Source organism: Stylophora pistillata, chromosome 5 (assembly GCF_964205215.1).
Source record: "Stylophora pistillata chromosome 5, jaStyPist1.2, whole genome shotgun sequence".
Lineage (NCBI taxonomy): Eukaryota > Metazoa > Cnidaria > Anthozoa > Scleractinia > Pocilloporidae > Stylophora > Stylophora pistillata.
Genome location: NC_142523.1, coordinates 176,437 through 199,461, shown reverse-complemented (window position 1 = coordinate 199,461; position 23,025 = coordinate 176,437). Strand labels below are relative to the sequence as shown.

The 23,025-nt window shown below is 39.6% G+C and overlaps 3 protein-coding genes across 3 annotated transcripts; all 3 read right to left on the bottom strand.

The window, feature by feature from the left end:
* Nucleotides 1-62: 62 nt before the first annotated feature.
* On the bottom strand, nt 63-6,499 carry LOC148729720 (uncharacterized). Its single transcript, XM_088759955.1, has 7 exons — nt 6,096-6,499; nt 4,315-4,616; nt 3,767-3,902; nt 2,407-2,914; nt 2,192-2,232; nt 1,505-1,773; nt 63-725 (listed from the first exon to the last, which is right to left on the bottom strand). Exons 1-7 carry the CDS (start codon nt 6,454-6,456, stop codon nt 600-602), a joined length of 1,743 nt encoding a protein of 580 aa, XP_088616081.1. The 5' UTR covers nt 6,457-6,499; the 3' UTR covers nt 63-599.
* A 1,377-nt stretch (nt 6,500-7,876) lies between these two features.
* On the bottom strand, nt 7,877-12,550 carry LOC111344477 (uncharacterized). The gene is made up of 4 exons (XM_022951708.2): nt 10,741-12,550; nt 10,042-10,528; nt 9,581-9,624; nt 7,877-9,016 (listed from the first exon to the last, which is right to left on the bottom strand). Exons 1-4 carry the CDS (start codon nt 12,257-12,259, stop codon nt 8,712-8,714), a joined length of 2,355 nt encoding a protein of 784 aa, XP_022807443.2. The 5' UTR covers nt 12,260-12,550; the 3' UTR covers nt 7,877-8,711.
* Nucleotides 12,551-15,601: 3,051 nt separating this feature from the next.
* LOC111319732 (uncharacterized) lies at nt 15,602-22,942 on the bottom strand. The gene is made up of 8 exons (XM_088759953.1): nt 22,234-22,942; nt 20,132-20,442; nt 19,547-19,664; nt 19,076-19,361; nt 18,615-18,646; nt 17,867-18,159; nt 17,465-17,534; nt 15,602-17,094 (listed from the first exon to the last, which is right to left on the bottom strand). The coding sequence occupies exons 1-8, from the start codon at nt 22,586-22,588 to the stop codon at nt 16,703-16,705; spliced, it is 1,857 nt and encodes a 618-aa protein (XP_088616079.1). The 5' UTR covers nt 22,589-22,942; the 3' UTR covers nt 15,602-16,702.
* Nucleotides 22,943-23,025: the final 83 nt, after the last annotated feature.

Here is a 23,025-nt window from a genome sequence, read left to right as displayed (position 1 = left end):
GATAAGCTATCGCATCCTATCAAATCGTAGTATATCATGTGGACTCGTACAGATCGTTCTCGATCTCTTGAATTACAATCGTGAAGAAGGAGTGTAACATCCACACGCCTACGGTACTAAAGAAAGGAGTATAAACGTCCACACGCATACGGTACCAAAGAAAGGAGTGTAAACGTCCACACGCCTACAGTACTAAAGAAAGGAGTGTAAACATCCACACGCCTACGGTACTAAACATGAGTAGAAAAATGCATACCAGAGAACGAAAACTTACAGATAAAATTAAACTCATATTAGAAAACGACGTATAAAAAAGAACGAGACGATGTTGTCTCAAAAAGGGGACATAAACATTGATCCACAGGAGTAAATTTTTACACAAAACCTGCGAAATCACTCGACATATTTTACGAAGCATTACGCAACGATGTGACGTCAACCACAAGTACATAATACAACTAAAGAAACTTACAAGCACTTACAGGTGACACACACAGGAAACGGTATGACAATAGGTTTCACGATAAAAGGGGCCCATGTCCCATCATTTGACCGGAGATTACAACATTTCAGTTTAACGTCACAAAACATACGATACATCACTGAGGTATGCTATTCTCGACTTTGTAGTAATATGGATCCTCTTGATCAGCGGTCTCTTCTTTTTTTCCGTACTCCCCAACCAGTACTAAGTACCCTTGGTCATATTCGGGTATTTGCTCAGACTGTAAAAAAGTAGCAATCAGAAAATGTATGTGAGTTTTAGTGGCATCATTATGCATAATTCGATTACAGTAAGGAGGTGGCTCACTTTTACATAAGCAAAAACAAACGCGATTTGGTTCGGCAGGTACATTTTTATTGTCGCATGATGACTACGTCCTCATATTGTTAAAATGCGCTAGAACAATTTTCATTGACCGGATGGGTTTGCAACAATAGCTACGAGAAGTCATTATTTTTGCTTAATCAAAAACCATTTCTAACAATACAGTATTTTGCTTAGGGTCATTGTTAAACATGCTTAGGGACAAAGAATAATTTACCCACTGGTGGGGGGGAGGAGGAGGATTTTGGGGGGAACACTGAAAGCGTTTAAGGGGGGGACTATAAAAATTGCTGGCCGATTAACTGCCAATAATACTTGATGGAAGTTCACGTGAATTTTATCAGGACGCACCAAAATCCTCTGACCCTCCTCACCTCAGGCAATAAAGAACGACCTGGTATTTTCCAGCTGGGATTAAGAAAAATAATGTCGATTGAATGCCAGTAAATCAGTCTGTTATCTTTCAACAAGTCGGCTAAAGAATTTGCAATATCAGCAGATTCTCTCACGTGTGCTATTGAAAATATAAAAGAACAGTATGAATACAAGCAAGGGACATTAGTACTTTGGAACTAGCATTGTAAGAGTCTCTAAAGGGATAAAAATTAAGAGATATAAAGCGCAGAGGGGGGGGGTAGTTGGGGGAAGGGAAGGTTATAGGACAAAAATACATACCTTGGACGGGAGTTGTGTCATAAGAGGATGATAAGCTGCTAGATAATCATTTTCATCAGTGATAGTAGTCTTGTCAAGTTGCTGATACATTGTAGGATTGGTATAAATTTCTCCCCCTCCCCAGTCTGTTGCGGTTGAACCCTTGACAAGGCCTTCGTAGGTCGGTTGTTCCCTTTCAGCTTGCTCTTTTGATTTCCCGTCATACACCAGGAGTTGATAGGCATTCTCTTGTGTGTCGACGTCGTGCACTTGATCTTCTGGTTTATGGACTATAATGGTGTCAATGATATGAACAAATGTAAGGGACTCGTAAACTAAGAGAGATGAAATGTAGTAACCATTAACTCTAATTTGGCAGATACAAAAATTTATAAATTTAATAGAATACTATGGAAACTATATAACAAAACTAAAGAAGACAAGGTCCATGCAGTGAAGACATTCTTTTTGGAAATTACATCCAGGAAAGGTTTTTAGAAACTGAAGAAAGGTATTCATCCTTATTTCACGTGCAGAAGAAGAAGAGAAAGTCCTAGTCCCAAACAAATTACTGATGTGATCTGATGCGATACATGCAACGTACCAAAACATGACAATGAAGGCCTTTGCAATTGCATTACAGTCTCTTGGTGCCTCGCCTTTGGCGTATATTTTTCTTTTTCGATTCACTTACACTTATTCACTTACACTGATTAGTGCTTTGGTGATCGCTTCTTGAATGTTTTTTTCTGTCAAGAAAAAAGAAACATATATTCTCCAGGTGCTCGTGCCAATTTCTTCAACTTTTAGATTTATTTTACGCGGATGCTGGTAATACAGAAGTCACTGCAATGATTAACATCAGGAAAATAAGAAGTACAGGAAAAATAACTAAAAAATATAACATAATGAAATTAACTCACGTTCTTTGCCGTTTTCTCCAGAGCCAAGCTGTTAGGAAAAGCATGGCGGCAACTACGACAAGTGAAGATACCACAGACACAATCATAACTGTTCTTCTTCTGCTGTTGTTTACGTCATGTGACTTGTCTGTTATCTTGTCTTTACCAGGACTGCTCCTTTCTGCCGTTGTCATGAAGATAACATTTGGTGTCTCCTTAGGTATAGTGTTGATGTCACTGGAGGAAGTCGGCGGAGTCTCGGATGATTTTGTTGATAATTCGGTCTGGCTGATGAGGGTGGTTCCTGTGCCGTGTTTTTTTGTGGATTGGATCTGTATGGCTGGTTCTGTTACTTGTCCTTTTCCTGTCGTTACCTCTGCTTTAGTTGTTGGTGGTAGTGTTTCTTTTGATGTGGCAGTTTCTGTTGTCGATTTTGTTGTGGTGTTTCTTGTTGTTACTATTTTCGTCGACGGTGGTTTTGTTGTGGATGGTTTTATGGCTGAGGTTGTAATCGCTGATTTTTTTGTGGCTAAAGATGAGCGAGCGGGTAAATAAGCACAGTGAGGACTTTAAAATGAATCTCTGGTCATAGCATTTTCTTAGTGAACTCATTTGTTCCTCGTGATAGTCTCCTCACTTTTTTTCCTTTAAATTACGTATACGTTGGTTTTGGTTTCACACAATCCAAATGCGCTCCATGAGGGATACTTTCTGTTAGATCGATCCACCACCCGCCCTTCCAACCCCCCCTCCCCCCATACACACACACACACACACACACACACACACATACACGCACACACACACACACACACACATACACACACACACACACACACATACATACACACACACATACACACATATACATACATACATACACACACACACACACACACACACACGTACACACACACACACACATATAGCCTGCAGTGCCGGCGTATTTTGGGCGTACGAGTGCACATTTTCGCAGTAGGCCGCCATCTTAGATTTGGTAACTGGGGAGGATTTGGGCGAGGAAATATTTGCCGAGGGAGTAGGTGTTAAGTGGAAAAATGGGCAATGGGGAAGAGGGAGGGGAAGGAAAAATACGCCTGCCCGCAAAGCCTGTGAGTCCCTGTGATTTCCCATTGCGGGCAGGCGTATTTTTTCGTTCCCCTCGCTCTCCCCCGTTGCTCATTTTTCCACTTGACACCTACTCCCTCGGCAAATATTTCCTCGCCCCAATCCTCCCCAGTTACCAAATCTAAGATGGCGGCCTAATACGAAAATGTGGACTCATGCGCCCAAAATACGCCGGCACTGCAGGCTAACACACACACACACGCACGCACGCACACGCTGCCTTTTTATTACTGTACCACTGTCTTTTACTGACCTGTGAAACTTCCAGCAGTCTTGAACATGAAGCAGGAAGTGAAATCTTTTCTTTGGCCTCCTTTACATTTCTGTTTACACTTTACGTTAATGACAACAAGGTTCCCCGTTAAATTCGTTACCGCTGAATTGTTCCACTGTAAAAGGCATAGATACTGAATAAATACAGTGAAACGGAAAACTAAAATTATATTCTTTACTGATATTTCGTTGCTAAGATCCCCCGCCGACACTGATCCGCTGTTTTGGAAAAGATAACTTTGCTGAGAGAAGGAGGTTGCGAGTTTTAAATGCAACCAGCTTGAAATTCAACTGGCACAGAGCATCAATGCTCACGAGTAAGATGGGATTCCTATGTTTTGTACTTGATGATCGATTGGCATGATGTGAACATTTAGGAATCAACTGACTTTTTAGTAATTTTTTTTATTGCCCGGGTGACCAATATCAATATATGTTCAAGTATAATTTATCTCAAAGAACGTTAACCCATTGATGATTTGACCTGCTCAAAAAGATATCCCAGATGGTTCGACTAGCTTAATTTACCTGTAAGTAGATATCTTTCTTATTTTTCGTGGTCCAAAACCTTCGCTGGAAGTCAGTAAAGTTCGTCCATTGGCCACCCCCCACATAACGAGCTGCTTCCACATCACACGACTCGGTATCTTTAGATGTGGGTTGGCAAAATTTTATCTTGATGTCTGATTTAGTTTGGAAGTTGATAAGAGGCGGAAGCCAGGGGCTGGCCTTGCAAACATCTTTACCATGTCTACTTTCATCATCGTCGTCGTCGTCATCATCGTCATCATCATTGCCACTAGCTTTTACTTCGAGGCGTGCACCACATCCTAACGGAATACAGCTAAGATAAGGCATTCCGCTCGATCCTTTAACTTTCTATATCTGATGAGTCATTCTCTCTTTACTTGCGATATACATACATTACTTCCTGAATTTAGTTGGGAGAATATGAAATTAAATCGAAATGGCAACCTTCACGTTAGCGAATGCTCATCGGTCTTCATCAGTTGTGTGATGGATGGGAGGTAACACATTTGTCTAACATAAGAGTTTTTGGTAATAGTTTGCTTGGATATTTTCTGAGTTAAGATTCCTCGGTGACCTTCGATTCTTAAAATGAAGTAATAACAAAATACCTTCTGCTATATGTAGGATACAAGGATTATTTAGGGTTTTATCAATGACAAAGTTGATATGTAATAAGATGGCTTGCAAGTTAATACAATCATTTTCATTTGCGCCAGCGTGTCTCATATTCCTAATATGCACGCTGATGACGGGTGCGTATGCACCTTTCGCGATCTCCAAACTTCTTGCGCGCTTCAACCATTGTTGGGTGAGACTTAAAGCTTATAGCAGCTATCAGTTCAGTTATGTGTAAACGTCCGCTCATTGATATATAAAGCACACGAAAAGTTTTGAGAACATGAAAGATGTCACTGTCAGTCGAGGTGTAATCTAGAGGAATTCTAACCTCTTGAGGGCTCTCCAAACTTTCGAAGTGCTTCATTCTTCGGTGAACGCGCAGGTGACATTTGAGACAATTGTTTTTCTAGCATCTTCAACGTTGTAGCTTAAATATTTTTTTATTAGTGATAAACTAGACGCATAAGTGCGTAAACTCGGGCTTCTTTGCTTAGGAATGTTTACAAAGGCATGAAATCTGCCGAAGAGTATTGTGTAATTGAATTTCTGCTTGTTATCCGAAAACGCTCGACATATTTTAGTGTGGGTCTACCACGAACAGTGTGTGCTTTTGTATGTAGTTTGAGTGTATGAGAAGACATATTTACCCTTGAATCACGGGGTATCTTTCTGGCCGCCATGGTAACTATGTGCTTTGAAACTTTGCTGGGTATATACTTCATGATTGAATGCCTTATAGTTGTTTTCTTACCGCGCAACTGAAAAAGCATACGCAGCGCATGCGCTTTACTTGCTAGACTGCGTTTTGCGTCTCAAGGAAAATAACGAAGCCCACTTTTTAACTCGGGCATTCCACAGGAAGCTCGATTAATTACACAAATTCACCAGCTACAACTGTTTTATAGTCTCTCTAATCCCGCAGTACTTGTCATGCATGATGTCACATATCATTCTATCATCGACTAAAGGCAGCACGAACGCCTCCTATCTTATCACTCCTTCATTATCACCAATTGAAGTTCTGGAAAAACTATTCTGAAGCCTTAATATTTTTCTCGGTTGTGTTAAGGATACAGTAACCAGCCAATTCAAGGCTAGACAGGAAGAAAAGTCTATAATGTGTATATTAACAAAAAATATAAGAATGCAATATGACCTACCACTTGATCCTTGACCAAAAATATCGGCGATCAGCCCCTGCAGATTCATACATCTTCCCAAGTGAAACATATATACTGGGTGATCATCCTTACACTGACACCAGTGACAGCAAGATTTTGAATCTGAACAAATCCCTTTCGTGTCAATTGAACGAAAACTCCTACAGGAGTCGACATAAAAAGATTGGCCACCCGCAATACAGTTTGACACAGCTGTGCGATTTGGATTAGAAAATTTGTCGTTCTTCTCCAGCCTTGTCACGTTAACAGTCAAGGAACCCACATTTTCTGATAAAACCAAGATTACCAAAGCTAACATCGTTATGTTCGTGTTCACAACGCACTTTCCAAATTTTTGCATCTTTACTCAAGTGATCTTGTATTGTTAAGAGCTCAATTTTGTGATGAAAACAGCCATAACCTTTTAACTTTCAGTGTGAAACGCCCCCATAGGGGTCTTGCCTCCTCACGCTCGCGATGATTTCCTAACAAGGGTGAAAAATGCTTTGGAACCTGACCTCGATAAGAACGAATTCTGTTTATCCCGTTTCCTTTTACAAAACAAAATATTGTCATTGATTGTAGTCATGAGAAATTAACAGGATAATTCTTCGCTTTATTTTGATGTAGTATATCGCATGAGCCACGTCGCATAGAATAAGTCTATATATCGCTAATATTCACACCCCTTTTAAGACTTTAAGTCGAAAAAAGCTTCAGTTCATGATAAAAGAGTACATTCTATATGTCCCCTATGTAAGATTGAAGACTACAACAGCTGTCTAACGGCAGCTACCCGTCTGGTCTATACTAGTCTGTATAGCGGGCCGTTCTCCTCCTACTCCAGTGGGGTCCCTAACCTCTTACGGTTGTCAGGACCATTTAAGGTTAATTGAATAGCAAATTATGTGTTTTTAGAATAAATTCTTACCTTTTACAGAAGTTTGTTTAGAAAATAGCGGCGGGGCAGAAACTGAGAGATTGAACAAGGCGGGTTTCATCAAAGGCTTTCAAGTTACTTTTAGCCGAAGTGGAACCTCCTCATCAAAGTAAAGCTGGACGGAAAACTATTGTTGGGAAGGTGATTTAATGGTGAATAAAACAATCCTCATACGAATGAATGAGGAAAATAGAATATTCGCTTCATCCAAAGCCAGCCATGGAATCGCAAATCTTATAAAGTCGTTTTAAATGATGAATTGTTAGTTGGCGATGAGGTCGAATGATTTCCACAATCAAAAAGAAATCCCCAACATTACGTGGAACGTTTTCCAGAACCGGGAGTTTACTAACTGGAAAGGAAAGGAAAACTATCATCAGAGCATGAGCACTGACTCAAAGGGATATAATCTGTTGGTAGAATTGATTGCCATGACAGTTTTACTCTTGCGTGACTTAATCGGCCATCTGCACGCCATGAAAGCGTGAAGTGTCACGAGACCAAAGAAACGTCTGCGACGGCGACTGAGTACCTTTAGAGCGTCTTTTTCTTATTCTGGCACTGGTTAAAGGGACTAGTAATCTTCGACCTTCAGTTTCAAGGTAACTTTGCGTATGTGCTTGATCTAGACCAGGGCAGTAAGCACATTTTTGCCATCAGAATTGTTAGGTTTGCATAACAATGAATTAAAAGAGTCATTACCCAGTGGGGCAGGGGAGGCTGGGGGGGGGGCACAGGCACCCCTGGGCCGTCCTCTAGATACATTCCTGTAAACTTCATATACTCTTTCATGTACTGAGTTAAGAAATGTTTGAGCTTAAGGCTTTTCCTTTTATGTTCAAAGAGTCACATTTTTATTTGCAACAGACACGAGGAGTATCTTTTACGGGAAAAAAAAACTACAATCGTTGGAAACTTTATGTTAGTCTTACTCTTTAACAATCAATTCAACAGTTTGATTTAAACTGGTAATACAAGACTAAACATTTCTCTTGAAATCACTGATATTTCTAAACTTCGGAAAACAGTGTACTAATGTAAATATGCATTTTCAGCGGATAAATAGTGAGGAAGAAAGTTTTAGATTTAATTTTTGGGCCACTTCAAAGAAGTGTTTACTGGAAGCACAGGTCCATCACTAAAAATGTCTACTTCTTACTAATAATAATTGTTTTACAACATTGGCTCCAACTTTTCCAGTCACAAGTGCAAAATGGAATAAAGAATTGTATATATTTTCAAAGCAAACCAAACAAAAAAACCATCGGGGTGAGTTTACAGCCCACTGAGGAAGTTATAAAATTTCAAATTTTGTTTCCAATTTTGATAGAATATTGAGAAATAAAATACACACAAATAGAATAAAAGTTTGGCCTTAAAATCTTAATTTAGACAGTGGGGAAGAGTATTTCACCAATATCTGCAAACTGTTGTATTATTAAAAGACCTTGAAAAAAAAAATCAAACACAATTAATCATCAAGTATTCAAAGTTGTCATAAGAAATATGGAAAAAAAAAATTAAAAAAAAACGGCCTCAAGTTTTAATAGCTAATTGTTTTTGTAGACACCCTTACTGATTATTTCCATCAACTTTTAAACCTTAGAACTACTTATTCCAAATTTCTTTATATTTATGAAAACAAAAAATCCAAAAAAGTTACTGTCCTCCTCCCCTCAAACAATTTGAATGGTGGGAGTTTCAGGCGGTATGTTTGCGTTCTCCTCCATCAATGGTTTTGTATCTTTATCAGAGGGGGATCGTTCAGTGGGTCTGGTGTCCTGTGGTCCCTGTTTCTCCAGGTGACCGCTAAGCACAGGAGCCTCACCATCTGTAATATGCAATTCAAGGAGTGGGATGGACTCTTCAGGGTCATGTTTGAGGAAGCTCAATCTGTTGTCTTCGTTCTTCTTTTCTTTGTGAGGCTTTGGTTCTTCTGTTTTGATTGATTTCCGTGCGGCGGCTCTTAATTCTCTTGCAACTGAAAGAAAATCCAAAAATTTAATATGACCTTAAATATATTTCAACGAAAAGTAGATTAGAAAGGAAAGGCGATAATGGCGCTTCGACCTTGCTACGAACGATTTTAGTTTCACTGGATTTTATCGCTTAAAGTTCTGAAAGAAGACTGCTTGCGAGCGTAGGTGGTGACTTTCCGATATCCTGAGCTTATCCCAGTTCGAGTGGCATGAAGGAAGCAGCGGTATATATATTTTTTTCACATAAAGGGGGATGGCAGGAAACTGCGGCTAGCCTTTCCTCTATAAATGATGATTTTCATTTCGGTTTCTTTTACACGTTACTCGTATGCATGAGAGCTTTTAGATGGAGAGAGAGGCACTTTGAAAAGTGAGAATCTTTCCCAGGATTACAAATGACTCCCGACCAGGAATCGAACCCAGACCACTCGAGGCGGAGTCATTCCTCAAATTTAATCGCCGGTGATCGCATAAAGTGGGTCGAGCTTTTTAAGCTTTTCACTGAAGTAATTAACGTTATTACATTTTATTTTAAACATACAAAGTTGCTGGGGATATCAACTTACTCTCACGTTTGCGTTTACGCTGACTTTCCCGTAATCTGAAGTGTCTGCAAAAAGAAAAACGACAAATTGCACTGCTTAGGTTTAACACTACATTCCACTGTTTTTGTGTGGAGCAAAATTAGTGATTTTAAAATAGTATATTTCTATATATATGTATATCAAGGGATGTCGAAGGATTGGAACGACGAGGACAAGAAGAGCAGGGGGGTCGGGTGTGTGGAGGTCGAATCACCCTATAAGAGGGTCTGAATGGGGTGTTGGCTTTTGCGGCTAACGGTAAAAAGTTTGGCAATTTTACGATTACCGTTAACCTAAAATGACAAAAAACGACACTTTGTAGACAGGAAAATTTCTTCTTTCTTCACGCAAAACGGCCACATTTTATGGCTGTTTTGCGGCTGACTATTAACCCCATTTGAGACTCTCCTGTTAACATAAAATTTCAAACATAAAAAACCAACCTCATCTCGCGGTTGCTTTTAACCACCATAACTACTACAAATGCAACAATCCCAGTTATAAGAGAAACCACAATGTAAATGGAAATCTGCCAGCCTTCGTTAATTTTTTTCCCCTCAGTCAAAGCGTCTGCATCAGAAGGCTCGTGAGGATGACCCATTTTACCATGCTTGCCGCCGGGATTACTATTGTTTATATGCGTGTCATTTGATTCTCCGTGGTGGGTGGGCTTGCTGTGGTGGGTGGGTTCGCTGCGGTGAGTGGATGCACTGTGGTGGGTGGGTGGGTGTCCTGTTACTGGTTTGGTTTCCATTTGTGTTGTGTGCGATGTTGATTGTTTGACTGGTTTTGTGACTGGGACATTCGCTTCCGAAGACATCGGATTTTTCTCAGTCGAGGACTGCGTGTTAGCCCTCGCCTCCTCGGTTGATGCTGGTGTAGATGGCATCAGAGCTTCGACGGTCAAAGGAAGAGAGGTACTAATCAAATCTACAATCAGAAAGAAAAGTAAGTTTTCAAAAGATTTCTCATTTGCGATATTCTCTGTTTAAAGGTAAGGAGTTTCCATACACCCTTAAATGTTAGGGAACGGGAATTGATGTGAATTTCTACGTCAGTTTAGGGAGTACCATCACATTAACCATTAAAAATTACTTTAATCGATTTGCATAGATAGGTAAACATGAAGGTCAGTAGCTTACAATCCATATGGGAAGTAAGTAGGGTCTCCTTTGGTGAAGAAGAAATGACCAGGGCGTTCATGGTAGAATCTTTAAGTTTGAGTGATGCTATCATGTCGTCTTTTAACTGTGGTAATGAGGATGATGTAGTTTGCCTGGAGGACTGAGACGATGTCTTATGGCTCAGTTCCCACGGTGACGGTTCTACGATAACTTGCGTGGCAGCTTTTGTCGTGTTTGTGGTCATGCGTCCTTTTACGTATGATGACGTAACCGTTTTCACTGCTTGGGATGACTTCATTCCTTCCTCTGTTTGAGAATATATTGACTCACCGGTCTGGCTCAGTGATTCGCCTCTACTTAAGGTTTGAGTCATTGTCACAGTGGTGAGAGAAATCGTTCTTTCTGTAGCAAAAGGCGATATTAGGCTGGTAGCCGCTGGAAAGAACGAGTTTAGTCTGGTTGGAGACGAAGATAATGATATCTTTGTCGTGGAAGGAGCTTGTTCCTTGAGGGCGGAGGATGCCTTCAAATCTAAGACTTTCGACGAGGTGAATTCCTCCCTGACTCGTGAAGACATAGGTATTTTGATTGGAGAGGAAGAGGGTGAAGAAGAGTTCATTTTTTCAAGAACAACAATAGTGGTCTCGACCTCAAAATTACGCAAAGACCTCGTGCCTGAGGATGCAGAAGGATAGGATTCGTTTCGAGATATTTTTACTAGCGAAGACTTATGATAAGAAGAAGCTTGTTTGCTTGAAAATGAGGAGGGTTCTTTTTTCAAAGTTGACCAAGATGCCCTTTGGTCCCTGGTTTGAGATGAGGGTGATGGAAGGGAGCTACTTTGCCTCTTCAGGCTTGGGGAAACCGTAGTTTCAAATACTGGAGAAGCTGGTATTGCCTCCTTGACCTGGGTAAGCCACATTTGTTTTGACAGACCTGACCTAACAGAGGAATAACTCTTTTGTTCACCAGCTTTTGATGTCTTTATTCTCAAACCCTCGAATGAACTCACAACTTGCTTGGGAGAAGATGACGTCTTTAAAGTCAATTCATTATGAGGTGTCCCTCTTATTTCTCGTTCTGGAGTAAGGTAATCAACGACTGTAGACTTTGATGACGTAATCTGCACGTTGACCAAATATGACGTCACGATAGGTAATGTTACCATTAAGCCATTTTTACTTGGTTCGACAGACATTGTCGAAGAGCTCTCTTTGGGAGCGGGTCTAGGGCTGGCGTCGACTTTTGCTGGAATTGTGGACATGGTCATTGTTGTTGCTGTCGTTGAAGCTTGGGGACCTGGAATGGATTTCAGTCTTTCATACATACCGATGGTTACCTCTGAGAACTCGCCAGCCTTTATTCCATCAGCTTGAGTGTCTCTACTTATCCCAAACTTTACAGGTGAAGCTGACGGCATAATGCTTAAGGGAGGTTGAGCCGTTGCCAGTTCAACACATAAAAAGTGACAGGCAGCAAAAATGTAAAGTACAGCAGCCCTCCTGATCCAAACCACCTTACAAAGTCCTTCTCGCATTGCTGAAGCCAACTAACTTTCACGTGTTCGAGAGATGTCTCACTTTGAAATTCTGGAAATGACTTTAACCTACTTTCTGTACTCTGACCAGTCGTATTGCTCTTGGCGATGAATCTGGAGTGCTTAATTCTTTATGTTTACTCTGGTTAAACGTAAAAAGTAAAATGACATCTGGGGAAGTTTCTAGGATGCGTATTCACATGTACAGGATTTGACTCTTGTACTCTTAGGATAAATATTAACAAATTTGTAGCATTATTGATTTATAAACTGTCTGATATATTTCATTGACGCAAACGGGCGCCTTCTCTCTTCAGAAGAGACAAAATATTGTGCGTATAAATGAGGTCATTAGTCATCTTTTGTTGTTTCGCCAGACTTAAGAAATGATGTGCTCAAGTTATAACCATGGAGAACTCAACTAATTTAGAAAATAATTTGAATATATCAACAAAGTTGAAATGGTAAATTGGCCCGCGTTACGATTATAAAAGCTGACGTTTCGAGCGTTAGCCCTTCGTCGGAGCTCCCACGAAGGGCTAACGCTCGAAACGTCAGCTATTCCTAACCGTAACTGTGGCCAATTTACCATTTCAACTTTGTTGATATATTCAAATTATTTCGTTACACCCACCGACGCAGCCCCAAACAGTTTCTTTAGAAACTATCAGCCTTTATTAATTTAGAAAATTGCAAGTTGACGATCTTGAGTCATGTTAGAATATTGATATATGGATCTTGCACGTGGCCAAAAGACTCATCGAATAATGATTAGCTCCCTTTAGATCGCCAGCTATTGTCAATGATAATTTATCACATGACAGCTAATCCCCTCAGAAAAAAAATATTGTAGTGCCTTTGTCTTAAGGGATTAACAAGCGACTGAAGTAAACTTCTAAATCATTTCAAAAATAGTATCTTCGCACCAATTTTGCAATATTTTTTTGGAATATATTTGACAATTCGATTTCAAGAGACTATATAGCGTCTAGGAGATTTCGTCATTCTATCAACGCCACTTGTCTGATTCTTTCATATTGTGACAGTAAAGGGGAAAGTAGACTTTGAACAGACATGTCACCAAGATTTACCAACTAATTCTGTATTTGCTTTTCATCTGACAGAGTACTCAGAGCTAACTTTTCATAAAGAGGAACGTTTATTGATTAATAGAAGACTTTCTTTGCAAAATTGTACATACTGTAGAATCAGTAATCTAGTCTCCCTACTTGAATTCATTTTAAAATGGGCTTCGAGTACCAAAAGAAAATTTCTCACTGACCTCAACGGTCAAAATTTGAATTGATCTTTTTTCGCCCGGTTGTTTCTGTCTTTTTATATCCTTTCTACTGGCTAACAGTTTTTTCATACGATCGTAAAGCCGGTACTCGACATGAATATGTTGCTTTCTTTTAGGATTACAGAAAAGTTCTGTCGGTTTTTCTTTTTTTTCTTTCTTTCTTTTCTTTTTTTTTTTGCAATGACATGCACTGTTCATTGCTTCTAGTTTGAACCTACATTTCTGATAGGTATTCAGCGAAAGACGACCTTCTTCAAACCTCTGATCGTTTTAGCTATAGTTAATAGTTCACTTTCCGGCGTTTAAATATATTACAATAACCAACGTCACGCTTGAATTGAAAGTACGAATATTGGAAAAGAGCGAAGTATTGTTCCTCGAATCAATACCTCAAGAGCTCGGGATAAAGTTCTTTGTAAGTCCTTTAGTCAATATTCCAAATGAGAAACTAGTTTTATGAAAGCCAAATGCATGGTGGTTTATATTAATTTCTCAAAAAAATCCGACTTTTGCTTCGTGGTGTAAAACGTTAAAAATTTTGTTAAGTTAATTAAAGTCGTCATTATATACATACGTTGCTAGTGCAGTTATTGTGTCACCGCTGTTTTGGTGGCGCTTTTGCCCTGACTTGGACCTTGCTGGCTGATTATACAAATGAAGATCAACTTTGCAAGTTTTAGCCAGGCAAACTCAAAACAGAGTGAATAACAAATACCGCAAACATTTCAAAACCGATAACAACTTACGCCGATCCGAACAAGTCGAACCGTGTCACTCATTGACTTCACAAAACGTTTTACTCACCTTCAGAGCTTATGGTCGGTGTAGTTAAATTTTCACTCGAAACAGCTAAAGCTTGGATCAAAATAACAACAAAGAAAGACTCCACTTTTGTCTTGGAAAAAGCCATAACTTGACTTGTTGTTAAGATTTTATCGATTACTTCCACACTAGAGTACCAAGGTTTTCAGGGTTTTTTTGTTCCTTAAAACTGTTTCACGGAACAGGCTCGTTTGGGGTGCTCACAGGGCGCGATATGAGAAAGTTAGTGCGTATAAGTTATATTCTCCGTGAGATTGTCGTAGACTGTGATAGGCACAGACCCAGTTTGAAGCGACGAATAACAATCATCTTCTAATATCGCCAAGATGATTGAAAAACTTCAATATGACGTTTCTTTTCATTGATTTTGTTTCGTTTCGTCTCGTTTAATAAAAGTTGCAGTTTTAAGTTTCGTACGGTCCCATTTCTGCGCCCAAGACAAACGAACGAGTAAAAATAAAAAATAAAAAACGAAAAGAGAAAAAACAAAACCGAGATTTGAGGTCACAGATTTAGCCAAGGACATTCAATGTGATGAGTGCTCTACTGAAAAAAATAATGATTTTGTTCCATATTGAGTAGTGGTCGCATATTTGACCTCGTTTTTCAGGAACCAACATAGCACTCCAATAAGCAAAAATTCATTTCAAGTAGCCTCTTTTAATGTAATCTGCTAATTATAGGCAATTGACACTAGATTGCACCGCCAGAAACCACACTTAAAGAGTTTGGCGATTTGTCTACGACAAATTGCGTAAGTTCTTAGCTTGTTCTAATCTACGCAAAAATGTTTTTGGTTATCGAATCTGTGTTATAATTGTTGTTTTACTGTAGCATGTCCCTTGTGGTAGTTTATTCTCATACGACCTCGTGATCGACACGATTAAAGGAATTAATATTAATCTGAGAGGCTGACGTCAAAATTGATCAACGGACTTTGGAAAACATTTCGCCGACTTATGTCATGTCTCACTACATTAACCTCATTGGGAGCACTCGTCTTTCATTATATTCTGAAGCTTCTAATCTTCTACTAAAGAAATTGCACGTATGTGTCTCTCATTAGCTTCTCATCGGGTTAGAATTCACTTCGCGCGAAAATAGAACCATTTAAACCCGTTACACCCTTAGATCGGTATGCACATTCTCCACAATCTCCTCAAACATTTCGTGCGGTGCTAACAAGGAGAATTTGATTAAAAATCAAGAGCTTCTTCAGCTGGTGATCATTTCTTTTATTCTCTTGACCTTAATGTGTGATTCAGTAGTGATATTGTATGGAGAATTTAGATGCTGGTCGCTCTTAGGGGTCACTGATATGCAACAGTGATGCTGTGGGAAGAAAAAAGATGCCAATCACTGTTATCGGTTAAAGTGTTTATAGAGAGTAAATTTTCCAGGACGAAATTTATCATTAAATCATTCTTATTTATCTCACAAGGGTTATCAAAGTTACTGTGTACGAATATAGATTCGATATCCATAAAACAGTCTTCCTTCAAACATCTAAAACGATGCCTGAAGACCTAAAATCTGTCTTGCGAAAGCAAAGCAAACGTCTTCCGTTTTTGAAAGAAAAGATAACTGAAAGTTTTACCGCCGAAATTATTTTACATTCTCGATTAAATACATCTTGCTAGTTTACGAATACAAAAGTAAGTTTCAGCATAAGTTAGAGTCGTTTCTCTGGTTCTGGTGTCTTGTTCAGAAGAACTTGTCGCTGAGTCTTTATCAAAAACTCAGTCGCCCTTAAAACCGCATCCCTCACATGTCTTCCATTGAAGAGTTCACGTCATTGAAAAGGGCTGTTCTTTTTGTCTACAAGGACGTTGGAGCTGTTGGTTGAATCACTAGTAACGAAGGTCTTCAGATTCTCGGTGACCAATCAGAAACCGCAAGAAAGCAGCAGGCGTGTTCTCGCCAGCAACTTCTGTTACTGAGCATACACGAGAAAATTTTAAATTGTGGTTGACACAGCCACAAACAATAACGAGGCTTTAAATTAGCCAAGCTACGACTCAACGTGGATAATCTTTGAAGTCAATTTGCCTGCATGTCAGTTGTTCTCAATCTTCGATTCTGTTTCAGGAAGAACGTAGACTGGGACATTTTGTGGAAAAAGCGGAATGAGAAAATATCTTGTTAGCCAGCAGACAGAGGTTTTTTTTTTAAGAACTATGCTGTCGAATTTGGGAACAGTTTCCAAATTTCACTGCGATGAATCCTGTTGAGAACCCTATGCTGGTCGCGCGTTCTGACAGCACGATGTTTTAACATACCTAGCATCACTCTAGACATTTTAAAAAATTACGTGACTTTTGTTATTCATCAGGATCAGCATAGTCATGGTGGCACGAAGAATATTCATCAAGTACCACGTGACAGTTCTTGTTATCCACCTCATCATCATTATCATCATCCGGGTCAGCGTAATCGTGAAAGTGAATATTGTCAATTATTGCCTGGTCATCTAGGTCGGCATAATCGTGGAAGTCGGTATTGTCTTTTATTACCGGGTCATGATTTTCCTCATTATGCGATAGTACAATAACACCTTCTGGTTCATCGTAATCGTGGAAATCTGAAGACAAACCATTTACGGGTTGTTTTCTCGTTGAAGGATGTTTTATTTTCTTCAAAATCGCCTCCGCTGGAGGTTCTTCATAATCCAGGCAAGAATCCATAGACTGGTGAGGAGACGTTTCAAATGAATCTAAAAAAATGATAACTCTTGTAAAAAAAAAAAGGCACAAGAGAGGATAAAGGTCTCTTAAAAATAAATTGGTAGGTAAGGTAACTCCTGAGCCAGAGTTATCCTAACATGAATTGGACCTCACCCTGCAGCACGTCTCCTAACATAAATTGGACCTCACCCTGCACCCCGTGTCCTAACATGAATTGGACCTCACCCTGCACCCCGTGTCCTAACATAAATTGGACCTCACCCTGCACCCCGTGTCCTAACATGAATTGGACCTCACCCTGCAGCACGTCTCCCAACATGCATTAGACCTCACCCTGCACCACGTGTCCTAACATGAATTGGACCTACCACTGATGAAAAGGAGAACAACTTCACTCACCTTCACTTTCAGTTCTCTCTTCTAGTTCTTGATATTCTGGAATTATTTCTTCATCAACGGTCTCCAGTTTCTAAAGAAAAATATTAAGTTTCATGTCAAACACGAGAAAAGGCACTTTAACCCTTTCACTCCAAGATCTCACTGATAATTCTCTTTACTGTCTGCCATACAATTCTTATGATGTTAGTTTGGAGAATTTAATATTGAATCAACTAATGATCCCCTAATTGATATTTTTGTAATTCATCGTTTTAACGAGTGTGAGGCGACAACCCAAAATGAAAAACCACTCAGAACTGAATATGCATAGACGACTAAATTCCCAAAACTAGGATTAAAGAAATAAATTGCAATCATTTTGGAGAAGTGATGTTTAACAATTAGAGTTAAGTTTTCACTGACCTGTGGACTGGTGTCGTCAACCAGTGTCTGATAGTCTCTTTCGTTTTCGGGTTCATCTTGTATTAAACTGAGGTAATTGGACGAACGAAGCCCTGGATTGTTACTGTTATCGGGTCTCTGACCGACAGACAGTGTCCTGTAGCCCGATAGACTGTCTTTGCGCTCAGGTGACTTGGTGTTCTCCACCAGCGGCTGATACTCCGGACCTTCCTCCTCTTCTTCGTCACTTTTAACCGAGAGTTTCGCCATTTTTAATGTGTCCGAAGCACCTTTCTCATAAACAGGGTTGCTTGCTGATGGGAAGGGGCAAAATTGGTTAGCTTTCTTATCTCAAACTTAAAAATCAAGTCATGGTACCCCCTAAGAATCCCGAAACCCTAGGAAGTCTTGACAGGTTTCATTCAATGTTTTATAAGTTAAAACAATCGTCGCGATTCGCATCATAAGTCACCACATCGTGAGACAAACGATAACACTTTATTGTTATTATACTTCACCACGATGACCAAGCACAACCCTTTTCATAACACAATCTATTGCACAAGTCCGAACACATTTAAGAAACGCTGGGGTTGTGCGAGGAAATTATGGGTATTGTTACTCCTCCTGGAGGGTAGGTGGGTCAATCCCAAGCCCCTCCCTCGAGAACTGGGGAAGGAGTTGCTGTGGTTAGCAAAGTCTACATCACCAATACCTTAAATAGTTTTATTTTTCAATTTATTTTTTTACATCTTAAACAGAATCTTACCAGCTTTGATCCCTTTCACTATTGCAAGACCTCTGTAAAACAAAATGACACAAAATCTACATCATGAAATTGGTCTATAGAACTTCTGATTAGCACAACATTAACTTTAGATTACGTTATATCTGTATGAGAGGATAGGATTTTTAATATCCAGCATCAAAACTTCGGAAAACGAAAGAGGGAGTTAAGAGAGTTGTTCGGTTTTAACATGTTATTAACTACCGAAACTGTGTACAGCGCGTTCAATGGTTCATTGAAGATTGTATGGCAAGTCAACGCAATTTTAGCAATGGGAATTACCATGCCTAATGCTGCAAAGGAGCATTAGGAACGTATATCGTAGTTTAATAAAAAAGAAAGTGATTCCCAAATATATTTGACCCCTTTACCAATTCTCCCTTGCTCCAAGGAGCGGGAGGGAGAAAAGCTCTGGAAATGAGGTTGATAATAACCCAACATACCTTTTTCGTTTCCACATCAAGCAAATTACGACCACGCAGGCTAGTACGACAATTAACGCACAACCCAGAGCCACCAGGGCAATGAAAACTATGTTGAACTTCTGTTGGTGGCCTTTGATTGACGTTACAAAAATGATCTGAGTATGCGCAGTTGATGAAACAATATTGATTCCTGTCGAAGCTGATGACGTCGTCTCTGCACCTTTTGTTGCGTTTCGCTGGACTGGAGTACTTGTAACGCGGGCACTTTTAACCAATGGCCTTGAGGTTGGTTTAACGTCAGTAACTATAGAAAGCGAAAAATATGCATAATTACATTATCAACCAAGAAAGAGTTCGGTTTATGGAGACTCGCAGCAAGCCAGTGCGACAGTCATTGTTTTGGAGATAAATTGGTTTTAAAACTGTTTCCAGTCATTTAATAGCCGTGTAGTTCTGCGATATTGGGGAATTAAAGGGCGTCATACTTACGAAATCCATTTTTCTTGAAATACACGCAAGACTTTAAAACATTTCCTTCGTCTCTATGACACTGCAGCTTGAGAGAGAAAATGCGTCCATCGTACTGTCTTCCAATGTCTTTAGTCCACTTCACGAATGATAAACAAAAAGATGGTGAGATAAATAAGATTTTCGCAGTACACTACATCAACATAACATAACTACAGAAGTTCTCTCATGCATACGACTGAAAGACAAAAGGCTGCTTTTCAATCCCGAAAGACTATTTATCCTTTTTTCTGAATCACGAGAACAAGGACATAGACAAGTGATGAAAAAGTGCAAAAGTTGTGCCTACTATCTCCTTGGTTAGGGAGAAGAAGACACGGGTTTGCTCACAGACCCATCGAACAATTTTTCTGCAGAATTCCAAGGATTATCTCAGTCTTTCCTCACGACAGGGACATAACAGCCTCTTAAACACCAATCCAACGATCATGGGCACTTTTTCGTACCTGATAAAGATAGCGTGTTCACCTTTTTTGTAAAAAAGTAGAGGGGTTTGCTATACTGCCTTTGGCTTTGACATTGTGTCCAAAGATGCATAGAACTTACTTTGAGAAATAACTCGTCTGTCTTTTCATACGAAGGATGTGGATTAGTTTTCACAGATAGTGTCGAAAGTGGTTCCTTATCAGTTAGAAAGTTTATCCAGCTGCCATCAAGATAAAACGATTCCTTCGCTAGTATCTCGCATCTCGACAATTCCTTGGCAAGTTTAAAATGAAGGAGGGCTTCAGTATTTTTCTTGTTCCACGGACATAAATAAACGCTTCTGTTCCCGGGATGTCTTGTGTTAAGAGTAGTGAGAACTTGACCATAACACTGACGATAACTCTCGCCGACAACTGCACGGTAATCACAACCTAACAAGCACAAAAATCATAGATTAATAGCTTGCTTCGACCAGCGCCAAGCACTATAAGGCGCTCTCCAGCTTTGAAACAATTTTTAAACGCGTCCCTGTCTCTTTTGAGACGAATAACCAAACTACTCCTGCTGGGCTGGAGTAAAGATTCAATCATCGCCAAGTTTGAATAAGACGCTCTCCAACTTTACAACAGTTTAAATTGCGTCCCTACCGCGTTTGAGAGGAATGATGAAAAATGCTCTGTCAAGGCACACGTAAGGACAGATCAGGGAAAGAATGTGAGTGTCAAGTGTAAAATATATCCATGTTTTATCTCAACCGGGCGTTAGTTGGTCATTTATTAAGAGAGATTGTGTGACGAACCAAAACAGATCAGAGTGGCAAATTTTTAAGAGAGCGTTTGCTGCACTCTAGAATATGGCACTACAATTCATAGGAGTTTGCTTGAACAACCCCTTCCCCAAGTGCGTTGTCTTCTTCCCTCGGAAAATCTTACTCGAAGGCTTTCTTAGTAGAGATAGAAAGATAGGAGCCTGGGAAAGAGGTTGTTTTTTTGGAACACTTTCCAGTCGCATTTGGAAAAAAAAAATCATATTTCTACAGCGGAGGACCCAGTTATTTACCCAAACATGTAATATCTTGGACATTTCCTATTGCATCCCGCATTTCCGACGTTGAGAATTACAAGGAGATTACGACTTTCACATAAACTGTAAATAATGAGAGCAATGGTGTATCAACTTTCCGCCAGCGTTTCCGCAGAATGATATCCTATAACCGGCTTTATCAGTTAAAGATTCCGATTTTTTCCGAAAACCTTCCAAACATTTCGGCATGTTGATGTAGTATCATACGATTCCTTCTACCCTTCTAAGTTAAACGTTTTTGAAATTTGTCAATCAAACCACAATAGTAATAACAATCTATGGTTGAATAAATACACTTTATAAATGACATCAGAGCGACGCCTGTAGCCATCAACGTTTCATTCATTTCCCTCAGGGAGTCCATCACGAAAACTTTGTGGAAGGTTCGATCAAACGTTTTCTGTGCATAGTTACATATCACTCGGGTACAAGTCAAATTCTTACCACTATTCTCCAGAATGAACATTTCGATTTACTCGATATAATCAACAGAGTTGGATAAGTAACCCGAAATAGCGTATTTAAAAAGCTTTACTACTTTACAGACTTATTGCGACAAATCTGATCGCTTGCCAGAACAATCGATAGCCTTGTCTAAAGACCTCCTAATATATAATATACACATAGATCAGAAAACATTCCAAGTGCTTTGTTGAAGCAAAACAGAAAAAAACAATAAAGGTGTTTTCAGATTTGGCGTGTTATGAGTATTTGCTATCAGCTGTTTGAGACATTTGCAAAAAAAAAATCGGTATGATCGAAATACCAGCGTATATAATGAACAGTGATCTGGCAACTGAAGAAGCAATCATGACTTCTATCGAATCCAATCATCGCTTCTTAGCGTTTCAGTCAGTTGTGTAATGTCGCCATGTGTGTTCCATATGTATACAGCAAAATAGAGACTGTGGTTGAACGTAAATACTGGTGTTTGAGGAGGCACAGAACGGATAAAACAAAATCAAAATAAGACATCTAAAAAGTAATAGCAGGCGAATGCCGGCGGATCCTCGGATCCGAGCGAAGGAGTCGAACCACTACAGATTCCGACGACATTGACGACATGACCTGCTTGTGCCGTGTCGATAAACGACTCGTCGAGACTTGAAACAGATTCTCCACATACATCAATAACTTACCTTGAATAACACTTTCAGCTTTGAAAATGGACATCAGTTGCGTGTCGGAGAGACAAGTCCCGTTGTTTTGAAGATAGGTTGGTTTGTTTCTCTCACACTTACAATAACAACAATTGAATCCGCAAAATGGCGAGTTTTCTCCATCGAGGACGCATCTCGCTCCACTCTCATTACAAGATCTGGAAGAGTTTATGTTCTGAAAAACATCACCTTCTGTGTATCTTGTGATATTGAAAGTACTTTTTTTACTTTCCACCAAAAGAACCAGCGCAAATACAAGCAATCTCAGTGTGAGATTAACAAATTTCTGTGACATCCTAATCGGGCACAAGACAAGCGAAGACTGGAGCACCATAGTGAGAAAACCGGTAGTAAAATCCGTCAGAAACCACGCATGATTCTCACACCATTGGCCGTGCCCATTAATCCGGTTTTATCACTCGAAAGTTTCGTGACTGTTGTCAGGAAATGGTGTGCATACGCCTTTCATTTTCCCATGTTCGACTCATGGCCAACGATATTTGAGAACAGCTTTAGTATCCAGTCGCCCATTACATTTCGACAATGGCAGTAATAAATTTTTCACATTTCTAGATACCTGACGTCTTCAAAAAATAATCAAAACACTTAAGTATCCTAAGAATAAACAGAATGATTGACTGAGATAAAAAGCACAAAAATTCTACTCCTAATGATCTCTGAAATTCTTTGAGGCACCACAACTCACAAAACTGCAAGTACGGGGAATTTCCGGTTTTTCGTGACAAACAGAAGAGCGTGACCTATCATTGA